This window comes from Salmo salar, chromosome 28 (assembly GCF_965601325.2).
Source record: "Salmo salar chromosome 28, fSalSal1, whole genome shotgun sequence".
NCBI classification, from domain to species: domain Eukaryota; kingdom Metazoa; phylum Chordata; class Actinopteri; order Salmoniformes; family Salmonidae; genus Salmo; species Salmo salar.
Genome location: NC_138318.1, coordinates 23,429,230 through 23,443,300, shown reverse-complemented (window position 1 = coordinate 23,443,300; position 14,071 = coordinate 23,429,230). Strand labels below are relative to the sequence as shown.

The 14,071-nt window shown below is 46.6% G+C and overlaps 1 protein-coding gene across 3 annotated transcripts in view; it reads right to left on the bottom strand.

The window, feature by feature from the left end:
* cep170aa (centrosomal protein 170Aa) overlaps positions 1-14,071 on the bottom strand; it is a 65,941-nt gene that overhangs the window by 7,077 nt on the left and 44,793 nt on the right. For all 3 annotated transcript variants that reach the window (XM_014179957.3, XM_014179965.3, XM_014179966.3), the window contains 5 exons: positions 9,012-9,616; positions 6,875-7,018; positions 3,954-4,089; positions 2,253-3,821; positions 1,874-1,924 (listed from right to left, as the gene is read on the bottom strand). In XM_014179957.3, coding sequence (XP_014035432.1) covers positions 1,874-1,924; positions 2,253-3,821; positions 3,954-4,089; positions 6,875-7,018; positions 9,012-9,616 — 2,505 coding nt within the window. The remainder of the gene's footprint in view (positions 1-1,873; positions 1,925-2,252; positions 3,822-3,953; positions 4,090-6,874; positions 7,019-9,011; positions 9,617-14,071) is intronic.

Genomic DNA, 14,071 nt, shown 5'->3' with positions numbered 1-14,071 from the left:
CCTGGCCTGATGACTCATGGCAGTCCCCAGTTCACCTGGTCGTGCTGCTGCTCCAGTTTCAACTGCTCTGCCTGCGGCTTTGGAACCCTGACCTGTTCACCGGACATGCAACCTTGTCCCGGTCCTGCTGTTTTCGACTCTCCCTCTCTCTACCACACCTGCTGTCTCGACCTCTGAATGCTCGCCTATGAGGTGCTGATCTGTTGCACCCTCTACAACCACTGTGATTATTATTTGACCCTGCTGGTCATCTATGAACGTTTGAACATCTTGAAGAACAATCCGGCCTTAATGGCCATGTAATCTTATAATCTCCACCTGCACAGCCAGAAGAGGACTGGCCACCCCTCAGAGCCTGGTTCCTCTCTAGGTTTCTTCCTAGGTTCCTGCCTTTCTAGGGAGTTTTTCCTAACCACCGTGGTTCTACATCTGCATTGCTTGCTGTTTGGGGTTTAAGGCTGGATTTCTGTATAAGCACTTAGTGAAATCTGCTGATGTAAAAAGGGCTATATAAATACATTTGATTGATTGATTGTAATGTATCTTCCTAGGTAGGCCTGAATCCAGTGCTTGACTGTCTCAGTTTCCAGTGACTACACTCTTTAAAAAAAAAGGTGCTGTCTAGAACCTAAATGGGTTATTCAGCTGTCCCCATAGGAGAACCCTTTGAAGAGCCATTTTTGGTTCCAGGTAGAACCATTTTGGTACTGCCATCCCACATTGTTTATGAAAATGTATAACACTCCAAAATATATCGTAACCCTAAAGATCTTTATTTATTAAATGCATTTTAAGTTATGTAGAAACTTTTTTAGTTACCCATAACTTCAAATGCATGTAGAAACTTTTCCACAGAGGGTTATATTGTACATGGAACCCAAAAAGAGTTCTACCTGGAACCAAAAAGGGTTCTCCTATGGGGACAGCCAAAGAGCCCCTTTGGAACCCTTTTTCTAAGAGTGTACTTCCTGTTAGAAGGTGTGGTCAATGGCACACTCATGGTGGATTAGTTACTCATTTTAGGGAATGTGTTAAGTCATCCCACTGGGCAAAAACTGGTTGAATCAACGTTGTTTCCTCGTCATTTCAACAACCAAAAAATCTATGTGATGATGTTGAATCAACATGGAAAACTGATTAGATTTGCAAAAAGTATTTTTTCACCCAACTTTTAACCAAAATCCAATGACACTGATTCTTTTGTTTGTTTGTTGATTTCACATTGAATTCACGTTAGTTGACAACTCAACCAAAGGTGAAATGAAAACTAGACGTTGAACTGATGTCTGTACCCAGTGGGATCACAATGTCACATCTGGGCCTAATGCCCTGTAGCCTGTACATGGATGACCTAATGCTCTCTCTAGATTTCAAATATATCAATTGGATTCACTGTAATAACATTTTACTTAACTACATGACAAGTTCTAATATGCTATGACAATGTGTTAAATGAATATTTCCACTAGGTGGAGTACAGCCCCTAAATAACACAATCCAGCGCTGCCCACAACATTTGCTCGTCTTGCATCAGCAATGATGTTAGGTTGGCTCAGTAACACTTGATGTAATCGTTTTGGCTCTGTAACCCTTAGCTTATTGGCAATTAAGATTGAATAAAAGATTGGTCAGCTTTTGACCAATAAGATGGTTTGGGCAAATAACAATTCACTTCTATCCAATTTGAAACTTGTGTCCATAGTAATTCCGGGTACCTCTACATCTAACAGACCTAAACATTTCCAATAAGATAGAAAGTTGGAGTAGAGCATTAGGGTTATCATTGTAGTGGCAGGTTGAAGAGGGGGACACATCACACACACACTAAACACACCACACACACACACACACAGAGCTCTCTCTGGTACAGTACCCATGAGCTCCTCCTCTGAAGGGTCAGGCTCAGGCTCAGGCTGAGGGCTCTCTGAACAGGACAGACAGCCAGACAATGAGAGTGATTTACACTGATCACAACACACACATGGATAAGGACAAACAATGACCAAGAAAGGACAAGAAGAAGGGCAAGCCTATCCAAAAACTGCAATGATGTAATAGCGGAAAAATCCTAAACATTCCTTTACACCAGAATGGGGGGGAGACAAAGGGCTGGGGAAAAAACACACAAGATAGCATTTGACTTGCTCCTTTACCCCTTAACAGTTTTTTTACATTAAATAATAGAGTCCTGAATGTATCAAGATGTACCTTATATCAGAGTGAATGTATCAGAGATGAGAGCAGGACCTCACCTGAGGGAGTGCTGTGGATGGAGGGGCTGATTCTGGACTTGGCCTCAGTGAGCTTGGACACACTGTTGGCCCTCATGCGAGGAGCCAGTTTGTTGTCAGTGGGGGTGGAGGAGCGGAGTCCCAGACGCAGGGCGGTCTCTGCAGACAGGCGAGGGGAGGAGGTGCTGCTCCGGCCCACAGTACACTCTGAGTCACTACGGGCCGAGATGGAGCCCAGCCGCGTCCTCCTGGGCTGGGCCAGCATGTCCAGCCGCGAGGGGCCTTTACGACCAGACGGAGGCTTGGACGTGGAACTGGTGGTGGACACCTCGGAGGCCACAGACATCCTGTCTGCATCGGGCAGGTCCGTGTCGGATGTGTCTCCCAGTCTGGCCCGGCGGAGCAGGGACGTTCTGGTAGGCCGTGGCTGTGGCAGAGAGGCCTGCTTCCCCAGAGAGGAAGCTGTGGCGGCCTGGAGGGTCTTACTGGACTTACTGGAGCTGGTCTTGCTGCTGGATTTGGCCTCCAGTTTTGAATGTAGCAGGTCATCCGTAGAGGTGAAGTGGCTGCGGCCGTACGAGCGACTATACAAACTCTCCTGGTCAGAGGAGAGGATGTCGGAGATTGGGAAAGACGAGGTCTGATCGTCATCCGTGAGGTCCTGGGATGGTTGGCGTGCCCGCGAGGAGGCAGGCTGGACGGAGCGGCGGACATCTGGCCGGCTGGGATCGGTTCTGGTTTTGGTCTTTCTCTCCAGGCGCTCGCGGGCGTTGGTGCTGGCAGCGGTTTTGGAGGTTGAGCTCAAGTTGCTCTTCTCCTTGTGCAGGCTGCTTAGGGAGCGGCGTTTCTGGTGGGCTGCTTTCTTCTCTCCCTCCCCTGCCGCCTGGCTATAGGTGCTGGCCGTGTCCACGTCTGACTCGGGGGAGATGGAACCTGCCCGGTTGGCTCTGTCCAGCTTGTTCTCGTCCCTCAGCTTGGCCTCCAGGAAGGCCATGACAGCCTCTGTGTCCTTCAGCAAGGTGGCTGTGTCCATGCTGCTCACAGAGTCGCTGCGCTCGCGGCCAAGGACACCAGCACCACATTTGATCCGGGGGATCAGCTCAATGGGCACCACACCACTGGGCTTCTCGATGGTGAAGCTGCCCTGGCGGACCAGAGGCTTGCCCCCTGACTTCTCCCCCCCGTCCCCTCCTTCTTTGCTGTGGTGCTGAATCCTGTCCTCCGCCCGTCTCCTTCTCTCCTCGGACCTCTTCTCACTGCTGCTCATAGGTCTGAGAGGGGGCTTGGAGGAGGCCTGTAGCGGGGCCTTGGTCTGTTTCTGTTTGCCCTTCATCATATCCCCCTCCTCTATGGAGGCAAAGCATGCCCCGTCTCCTTTATGCTCCACCTGGCTCTTCTCCTGGGGCTCCGTGTCCTGTTTCTCCCCGATCTCTGAGCGATGCAGGCCTAGGCCGGACAAGCTCTTCCCTGGATTAGCCCGGGGGTCGTCGATAGGGAGCTGGGGGAGGGTCCTGCGTTTTCGCTCGGTGAGACTGGAGGTGGCAGAGCTGGCACTTCGGATGGACACGCCCGACTCAAAGGCATCCGCTTCTGGTAGAAATAAACAAAAATAGTAAAGCTACATTTCTAGTTTTGTGCTATTATGTGAAGAAAATACCTTCACTAATACAGATGCAGATCCACATGATCCTGGTTTTGGTAAATATAGGAGCCCTACTGTACCTCTCTGCTGATGGATGAAGGCAGGTGACTCAGCCCCAGACCCTTCTGGGTCAGTCCTGGTGTGGTTAGCAGATAGACTGGCCCACTGAGACACCCAGCGACTACTGCCCACTGCCACCGGGTTCTCAGACACACTCTGATGAGAGAGAGACAGAGAGAGAGTGCGAGAGAGAGAGAGAGAGAGGAGAGAGAGAGAGAGAGAGAGAGAGAGAGACAGAGAGAGAAAGACAGAGAGAGAGAGAGAGAGAGAGAGAGAGAGAGAGAGAGGAGGAGAGAGAGAGAGAGAGAGAGAGAGAGAGAGAGAGAGAGAGAGACAGTTAGCCTAGTCTCTCTTGATAGACTCATGGCACTTCACCCCATTCAGAGATACAGCGGCTGTGGGAAGAGACAGTTAACCTAGCAAATCAACACATCCCTGCTACTGGACACATAGAGCTGGAGGGAGTATCCACATGTAGCAGGGAGGACACAGAACACAACGCTGCTGCCATTTGTTCACCTCTGAATGGTCTTATGTTTAAGTGATGAGCCTGAAGAGTCAAATCATATTCATTATGTATTAGATGATTCATATTTTAAACTAAGCATGGGAATGTGAAATGATCTATCGGTCTCTGGCTCTATCCGTTTTTTTATTACACTCTAGTGCTACTGAGGAGAATATTGTTTTCACAGAGCCAAAGTGTATTCCTTTGCATGGAGTCCTATCAGAAAGTCACAAGCTAAAGCAGAAATAGTAACTGAACAGAATAGCAGAAATTGTACTGAACAGAATATCGAGATCAGAGATCCACATATACATCAGATAGACTATTGTAGCCTACTGTATATACAGTCTCCTTCCTCCCCTCGTGCTTGAATGGAACTTGCCTGGAGGGGGAAAAGAGTAATTTCTCATCGCTCTATGAACTAGGTCAGGCACTGAGTGGCCTACTCTGTCAATAACAAGGATGTGGTCAAGTCAGGGAGTGACACAACTAGTCCACTACTGCCCTACCAACAGAGTCATCGAAATCAGGAGCTCTTGCTTTCCACCTTTAAGAGTAAATAGATATGCCACTTTAGACAGGACTCTGTCACTCATTTCTGGTTTGTGCATCATTCCCCTCAGAACACAAAAACAATGGGAGTTCCACTGGAAAATAAATGCTATTTTGGCATATTAACATAGTAATGAATCTCAGTAATGTTTACATTTCTCAAGCATCACATCACTGAATGAGATACAGTTGAAGTTTACATACACCTTAGCCAAATACATTTAAACTCAGTTTTTCACAATTCCTGACATTTAGTCCTAGTAAAAATCCCCTGTCTTAGGTCAGTTAGGATCACCACTTTATTTTAAGAATGTGAAATGTCAGAATAATAGCAGAGAGAATGATTCATTTCAGCTTTTATTTCTTTAATCACATTCCCAGTGGGTCAGAAGTTTACATACACTCAATTAGTATTTGGCAGCATTGCCTTTAAATTGTTTAACTTGGGTCAAACGTTTCGGGTAGCCTTCCACAAGCTTCCCACAATATGTTGGGTGAATTTTGGCCCATTCCTCCTGACAGAGCTGGTGTAACTGAGTCAGGTTAGTAGGCCTCCTTGCTCGCATACGCTTTTTCAGTTCTGCCCACAAATTTTCTATAGGTTTGAGGTCAGGGCTTTGTGATGGCCACTCCAATACCTAGACTTTGCTGTCCTTAAGCCATTTTGCCACAACTTTGGAAGTATGTTTGGGGTCATTGTCCATTTGGAAGACCCATTAACGACCAAGCTTTAACTTCCTGACTGATGTCTTGAGATGTTGCTTCAATATATCCACATAATTGTCCTCCCTCATGATGCCATCTATTTTGTGAATTGCACCAGTCCCTCCTGCAGCAAAGCACCCCCACAACAGGATGCTGCAGGAGTTGGGATGGTGTTCTTCGGCTTGCAAGCCTCCCCCTTTTTCCTCCAAACATAACAATGGTCATTATGGCCAAACAGTTATATTCTTGTTTCATCAGACCAGAGGACATTTCTCCAAAAAGTACGATCTTTGTCCCCATGTGCAGTTCAAACCATAGTCTGGCGTTTTTATGGCGGTTTTGGAGCAGTGGCTTCTTCCTTGCTGAGCGGCCTTTCAGGTTATGTCGATATAGGACTCGTTTTACTGTGGATATAGATACTATTGTACCTGTTTCCTCCAGCATCTTCACAAGGTCCTTTGCTGTTGTTCAGGGATTGATTTGCACTTTTTGCACCAAAGTACGTTCATCTCTAGGAAACAGAGTCCTGACGGCTGCGTGGTCCCATGGTGTTTATACTTGCGTACTATTGTTTGTACAGAGGTACGTGGTACCTTCAGGCGTTTGGAAATTGCTCCCAAGGATGAATCAGACTTGTGGAGGTCTACAATTTTTTTTCTGAGGTCTTGGTTGATTTCTTTTGATTTTCCCATGATGTCAAGCAAAGAGGCACTGAGTTTGAAGGGAGGCCTTGGAATACATCCACAGGTACACCTCCAATTGACTCAAATGATGTCAATTAGCCTAACAGAAGCTTTTAAAGCCATGACATCATTTTCTGGAATTTTCCAAGCTGTTTAAAGGCACAGTCAACTTAGTGTATGTAAACTTCTGACCCACTGGAATTGTGATACAGGGAATTATTAGTGAAATAATCTGTCTGTAAACAATTGTTGGAAAATTACTTGTGTCATGCACAAAGTAGACGTCCTAACCGACTTGACAAAACTATAGTTTGTTAACAAGAAATTTGTGGTGGTTGAAAAACGAGTTTTAATGACTCCAACTTAAGTGTATGTAAACTTCTGACTTCAACTGTAGATGCTATCAGGTGTTGGTAGCCTGGTGACTATGATGACTAAAAGATGTGAGAGATTGGGTATAATAATTTGTGTCTCCATGGAAGGGGTGTTTTACCTCAGATGGAAGGCAGCTTGGTTTCGCAGTTTCTCCCGTCTCTGTTGTCTTCTTCCTCTCCTTCTTCTCCTTCCCCGCTTCTCCCTGTTGGTGTTCTACTGGTACTGAGACAGACGGATCCTGGTTCTGCTCCACCCCAAACACCTGAGCATCAAGAAAATAAAGAGCTTCATGACTCATCACTGCCACTCACGGTAGTCTACTACAAAGACAAAGGTGGCTGATATTGGACCAACATGAGGGCCAGTTGGATCAAAGCACTGCCCCCACACACTTCATACATCCATAACGGCCATGTAAAAAGACAGGGAGCAGTGTGCCAATTACTGTGTCAGCTAATTATAGGAATTACAATCATCACACTTCTAGTTTTGAGAAGACTACCCAGTCTATGCTCTAAATAAATCTGACAACCAATGCCCCACCCACTCTCCACTTACTCCATGCCCCAATTACCATCTTTTAAGTCCCATATAAATATTTAATGAGTCAAAAAGGACATCTCAGGGCTACATGTTTAAGAGTTTAAACTGAGCTTTTTGGGGGGAATCTTAAGCCAGCAGTAAATCCTTACTTCTCTACTTCTGAGACTCGCCCTTTTAGAAATCTTTTCATTCAGCATGAGAAAGCATGCAGGCAGCTGTTACATAAGCAAACCGGTGGTTTTCTAAACTCCCTGGAGGATGATCGAATAATGGAGAGAGCTCGATGGTGAGCCCCATTAGATTTGCTCTACAGCGGTATGTAACATGTGGAATGCTGTGTTCAAAGTGAGCGCTAGCTAAAGGCTAACCTTGTTTTGCAGCAAGGTATTATGATCCTAAACTAGTCCCTAGGTGTCAATAGAACAGTTCATTTGGAAGAAGGTGAGGATGGATGATGACATTTCTGCTCATCTTTTGTAAATTATGTGTGCTTAAGGGAGTTACTCATGAGTCTTATGAATGAGTCTTGTGCGTGAGTCTTATGAATGAGTCTTGTGCGTGAGTCTTATGAGTGAGTCTTGTGCGTGAGTCTTATGAATGAGTCTTGTGCGTGAGTCTTATGAATGAGTCTTGTGCATGAGTCTTATGAATGAGTCTTGTGCGTGAGTCATGAATGAGTCTTGTGCGTGAGTCTTATGAATGAGTCTTGTGCGTGAGTCTTATGAATGAGTCTTGTGCGTGAGTCTTATGAATGAGTCTTGTGCGTGAGTCTTATGAATGAGTCTTGTGCGTGAGTCTTATGAATGAGTCTTGTGCGTGAGTCTTATGAATGAGTCTTGTGCGTGAGTCTTATGAATGAGTCTTGTGCATGAGTCTTATGAATGAGTCTTGTGCGTGAGTCATGAATGAGTCTTGTGCGTGAGTCTTATGAATGAGTCTTGTGCGTGAGTCTTATGAATGAGTCTTGTGCTGTGTTAACTGTGGTTTTTATTTTATGGCAGCTGTTGCACTGGATTGTGACAGCCAGGTTATGCAGCAGGTTATATAGCTCACTCTCTCATTGTGTATGGCTGTTTGTATGAGCTAACCCTAATTAGAACAGAGAGACTTAAGGGAAATTGACCGCCACATCAGGGCAAAGACCTATGTTGCTTGGTATACCATTTCCTGACAGTAACATTTCTTTGTTAATATACCATTGAAAATGCGTATATTAGTGAGTGCCTGACCAAGACCTTCAGTGTATAAAAGTTTTAGACTACATATTGTACAATGTACATTTTTTCAATTGGTCTCGCAACGACCACATTCAGTTGGAAATAAAATACCTTACAAAATGAAATCCAATGTACTTTTACCCATGGGTCACAGAGCATCAGAGGACATAGTAAAATGCTTTTCATTCGGAACGTAGCGATGTAATAATTCATTATGACAGATCATTACAGCTTCAAAAGCTTCAAAAGCTCAGCATGCTTAGTGGATGTTATTTTTGGCGGACATTTTAGAAAACTGAAGAAAAATAACATGACCTTTGATACAGTTAATTCAAGACACCTAGAACTTGGCCATTCTTACATTCAAACAAGGTCAGCTTTCCTACCTGCAATTCAGAAAATATTTTTTTCAAATAGAAATCGTATTCACAGCAACCCAACCCATAACAATAAATCCTTGAGGTGTGTGAAAATACTTCAGAAAGCTGACTATACCTTGTCTATCATGCGCCTGGCCTCCTCCTCCTCAGGGTTGCGGTTCTCCAGCTCGATGGTGTAGGTTCCCTTATCACTCTGGTCATCCTCCTGCTCCCTGTCCCTGTACCCCTGGGACCGAGGGGTCCTCAGACCCTCCTCACTGGGGCTGGGCTCAGTGGTCTGGTGGCCTGTACTGACCGAGCTCCTTCCTATGCTCTGGTCCTCAGACCTCTGCTTCATCAGGACCCGGGCGGCCGTGGGGGCACCCGCTATCAAGGCCGCTGATAACGGGGCCTTGCTGAAGTCTGTGGCTGTGGTCGTGGTAGAGGGGGACTTAGGGTGGGAGGGGGGCGTGGGGCACAGAGCCTCCCCGGCCACGCCCCCGAGCAGCGGTGCAGTCTGCGAAAAGGAGTAGGATCGTCGCTTGCGGGGGTTGTCGTCATCGTAGAACTCGATCATGAAGGCGGTCCTGTTGCTGGTGGTCCGGCCCCCCTGACTCCCCTGACCCCCCTGTCCTCCTTGCGCTACCCTCAGCCTCTCCTCCAAAGCCAGCCTCCGGTTGCCGAAGCGCAGACCAATCCCATTCTCGGAGTCGCTCTGGGTGCCGTCCTCATGCTTGCTGCCTGGGAGGGCCAAAAGAGGAGAGCACATACCTGAGTTACTGCGCATACAGGAAACACTAAACATCTAACCTCTGACCATTCAACTGCTAATTAGGACTTAGAGAGAGAAAGCGAGAAGGACAGGCCTCCATAGCCCTCTATGACGCAATCCAATATGCGGCAGCACTCCAGACTTCACCCAGCCACAGTAATACCAGCCCTGCCTCCTCAGTGGGCAGAGGGGGAGAAGGAGGCGGTTGGAGGAAGGAGCAGAAGCAGGAAGGGTGGAGGGAGGAGGGAAAGTGGGTATTCTTTAGCGGGGGCTCAGGAAATAGCATGAAATCAGACCTGACAGTGGTGGGTTCAGAGGCAGAAATCACCAGGCCACTCTGGAGACAGAGGCCTTTCATGCAGCAGCCCCAGACAAAGGAACTGTTAGGAGCCTCACAGCGCTGCCTGTCTCTGAGTGACTAGAGCTGGCTGGCCCCGGCCCCACATGAGTCAGACTGCAACTCCTCCACCTCATCACACACAGCACATAGACACATCTAGCAAAAACAACACAGTTAACCCTACTACACAGTACAGAACAAACAACACAGTTAACTCTACAAAGCACAGAGGCACATCCAATCAAATAACGTTATTAACCGTAATATACAACATAAAGAGACAGCCAACAAAACAACAGTTAACCCTACTACACAGCACAGCAGCGTTAACCCTCTAACACACAGACAAATGTAAAATGTCAAACCTCCATCACACAGTGTAAAAACACACAAAAACATTCACAACCTTCTTCAGTAAGTGAGTAAAACCACCAAAACGTAACATAATTATTAAACTGTTGGTTAATTTACGTCACAAACAACAAAGTTAACCCTTACTTTGCAGTGTAAAAGCTACACAGTATCTCCAGGCGGTCCCCATGCACCCCGTGCACCGCCTGCCTCTCCATCCATTGTGTTTCAGAGACCCACCTGAGAACATGAATATTAACACAGCAGCCTCTGGCTCGTCTCACTTTCCCGTCCTCACGCTTGACGGCACACACACAGCTCTCTGTCCCTGGGGCTGACGGCAGCACTGAGCACCACTGAGCACGACTCAGACACACATGTATGGTTTATACAAACACACCAGGCTCCTAAGCTCCCAGTCCTGACCGCCTGCAGCACAACAACTCCAACCTCAACACCGACCCCTGTTTCTCCCTCCTCTCGGTCCCACAGCTAGACTCCCACCACAGCCTCTGGAAGGTACAGCTTCAGAATAACCCCAGAAACCGAGTACAGGAGCCACACCTAAAACTGGAAAGACTGCATTGTCCAGCAGCATTGTATGTACTGTAGCACTCAGCAGCTCAGCCTCTGACTTCACCTTCATACATGCTATGTGCTTCATAAATCTCTATTCATACCATCCTGCCTGCGCCCCACCCCCACCCCCACCCCCAGCTATCGTACACCATAGATTAGCAGCCATTTAATTAGCCAGCTCCAAAGAGTAGCTAGCGCCCAGCCCACACTCTCTCCTGAGTCCTGTCAAACAGCATCCCACAGCAAAATAACCCTACTCAGCAGTTAGCAGGGAGAAGAGGTAGAGAGAAAGAGAGAGAGAGAGCAAGAGAGAGAGAGAGAGATTCATGTTGTCGTACCCAAAAAGTGCATTAAAAAAGGCCCAATGTTGGTAATAAAGATGCAGAGAGAGATAGTGTCCAGGCTCCAATTAAAATATGAAACAAAGGAAAAGCACAACTAAAACACTATGTGGATGAATTATTAAGGAGATGGGATGGATGTGGCCTGGCTCCTTGGTGTTCAGCAGAAAATCAGTGCCTTACGCAGGGAGAATGGAGAATGGGGGAGGTAGAAAGGCAGGTAGCCACTATGCCATCCATGCTAAGCTCAGGCAATGGGTGTCAGAGCTGGGAGACGGCTGGGGGATTTAGAAGTACTGGCGACTAATCCCGAGGAAGTAGCAAATATTCTGACTGCCATTAACAGACCCATACTGTATGTAGTCTCTGGGTTTATGTAGGGCAGAGAGCCATGCTGTATGTAGTCTCTGGGTTTATGTAGGATAGAGAGCCATACTGTATGTAGTCTCTGGGTTTATGTAGGGCAGAGAGCCATGCTGTAGTCTCTGGGTTTATGTAGGACAGAGAGCCATACTGTATGTAGTCTCTGGGTTTATGTAGGACAGAGAGCCATACTGTATGTAGTCTCTGGGTTTATGTAGGGCAGAGAGCCATACAGTATGTAGTCTCTGGGTTTATGTAGGGCAGAGAGCCATGCTATAGTCTCTGGGTTTATGTAGGACAGAGAGCCATACTGTATGTAGTCTCTGGGTTTATGTAGGACAGAGAGCCATACTGTATGTAGTCTCTGGGTTTATGTAGGGCAGACATCCATTTTGTATGTAGTCTCTGGGTTTATGTAGGACAGAGAGCCATGCTGTATGTAGTCTCTGGGTTTATGTAGGACAGAGAGCCATACTGTAGTCTCTGGGTTTATGTAGGGCAGAGAGCCATACTGTATGTAGTCTCTGGGTTTATGTAGGGCAGAGTGTGATACTGTATGTCGTCTCTGGGTTTATGTAGGGCAGAGAGCCATACTGTATGTAGTCTCTGGGTTTATGTAGGGCAGAGAGCCATACTGTATGTCGTCTCTGGGTTTATGTAGGGCAGAGAGCCATACTGTATGTAGTCTCTGGGTTTATGTAGGACAGAGAGCCATACTGTAGTCTCTGGGTTTATGTAGGGCAGAGAGCCATACTGTATGTAGTCTCTGGGTTTATGTAGGGCAGAGTGTGATAATGTATGTAGTCTCTGGGTATATGTAGGTCAGAGAGCCATACTGTATGTCGTCTCTGGGTTTATGTAGGGTAGAGAGCCATACTGTAGTCTCTGGGTTTATGTAGGGCAGAGAGCCATACTGTATGTAGTCTCTGGGTTTATGTAGGGTAGAGAGCCATACTGTAGTCTCTGGGTTTATGTAGGGCAAAGAGCCATACTGTAGTCTCTGGGTTTATGTAGGGCAGAGAGCCATACTGTATGTAGTCTCTGGGTTTATGTAGGGCAGAGTGTGATACTGTATGTAGTCTCTGGGTATATGTAGGGCAGAGAGCCATACTGTATGTCGTCTCTGGGTTTATGTAGGGTAGAGAGCCATACTGTAGTCTCTGGGTTTATGTAGGGCAGAGAGCCATACTGTATGTAGTCTCTGGGTTTATGTAGGGTAGAGAGCCATACTGTAGTCTCTGGGTTTATGTAGGGCAAAGAGCCATACTGTAGTCTCTGGGTTTATGTAGGGCAGAGAGCCATACTGTAGTCTCTGGGTTCATGTAGGGCAGAGAGCCATACTGTATGTAGTCTCTGGGTTTATGTAGGACAGAGAGCCATACTGTAGTCTCTGGGTTTATGTAGGACAGAGAGCCATACTGTATGTAGTCTCTGGGTTTATGTAGGGTAGAGAGCCATACTGTAGTCTCTGGGTTTATGTAGGGCAAAGAGCCATACTGTAGTCTCTGGGTTTATGTAGGGCAAAGAGCCATACTGTAGTCTCTGGGTTTATGTAGGGCAGAGAGCCATACTGTAGTCTCTGGGTTTATGTAGGACAGAGAGCCATACTGTATGTAGTCTCTGGGTTTATGTAGGACAGAGAGCCATACTGTAGTCTCTGGGTTTATGTAGGGCAGAGAGAATTAAGTTTGAAGAATCACCAGAGTCAGAGTGGTAGGTTGTACATAGAGAGCCATAATTGTGTGGGAGGGTGATTATATTTGTCCTATATTTACTGTATATTTGTACAAGAGTGTAATATTCGCATGTGTGAATTGGAAATGTGTTTTTTGCATATCCCGACTCTCCCTGAGACACCCTCGGAGAGTGGGGTCATGACCAGGGTCTGGGAGCCATTTGATTTGATTTGATAAGTGGGTGTCTCTGTCAGTGATATGAAGTACACAGAAGGATTTCAACATCTATTTGCTTGAGGGTGGGGACCTTTATAGAATTACATAAACATACACTATTTGAGATAAAGGACATTTAAAGAGCGCAGACGGCCACCTATCATTTCATGGAGATGGTGTGACTTCATAGGGAATTTTGTCTGACCAGAGTTTCCTGGAGGAGAAGAATCATACAGCTAGATAAACCACTAAGACGAGTAGCGAGCAAAGCCTTCTCCCGGGATGAAAGTCAGATCAGGCTACAGGGGGAGTAAACACGCAATGGCCTTTCTTTGCCTTTTAGCTTAGAGTACGACTGCTGCTACCGGCATTAGCAAAGTAGAAGACATGCTTCTACTGGAAGGTAACATGACCTCCTCCACACTGATCCTCAACACGGGAGGCCCACAAGGGTGCGACTTCAGTTTCCTCTTGTACTCCCTGTATACCCACGACCTCACACAGTTCCAACTCCATCATCAAGCTCGCCGACGACACGACAGTAGTAGGCCTGATTAC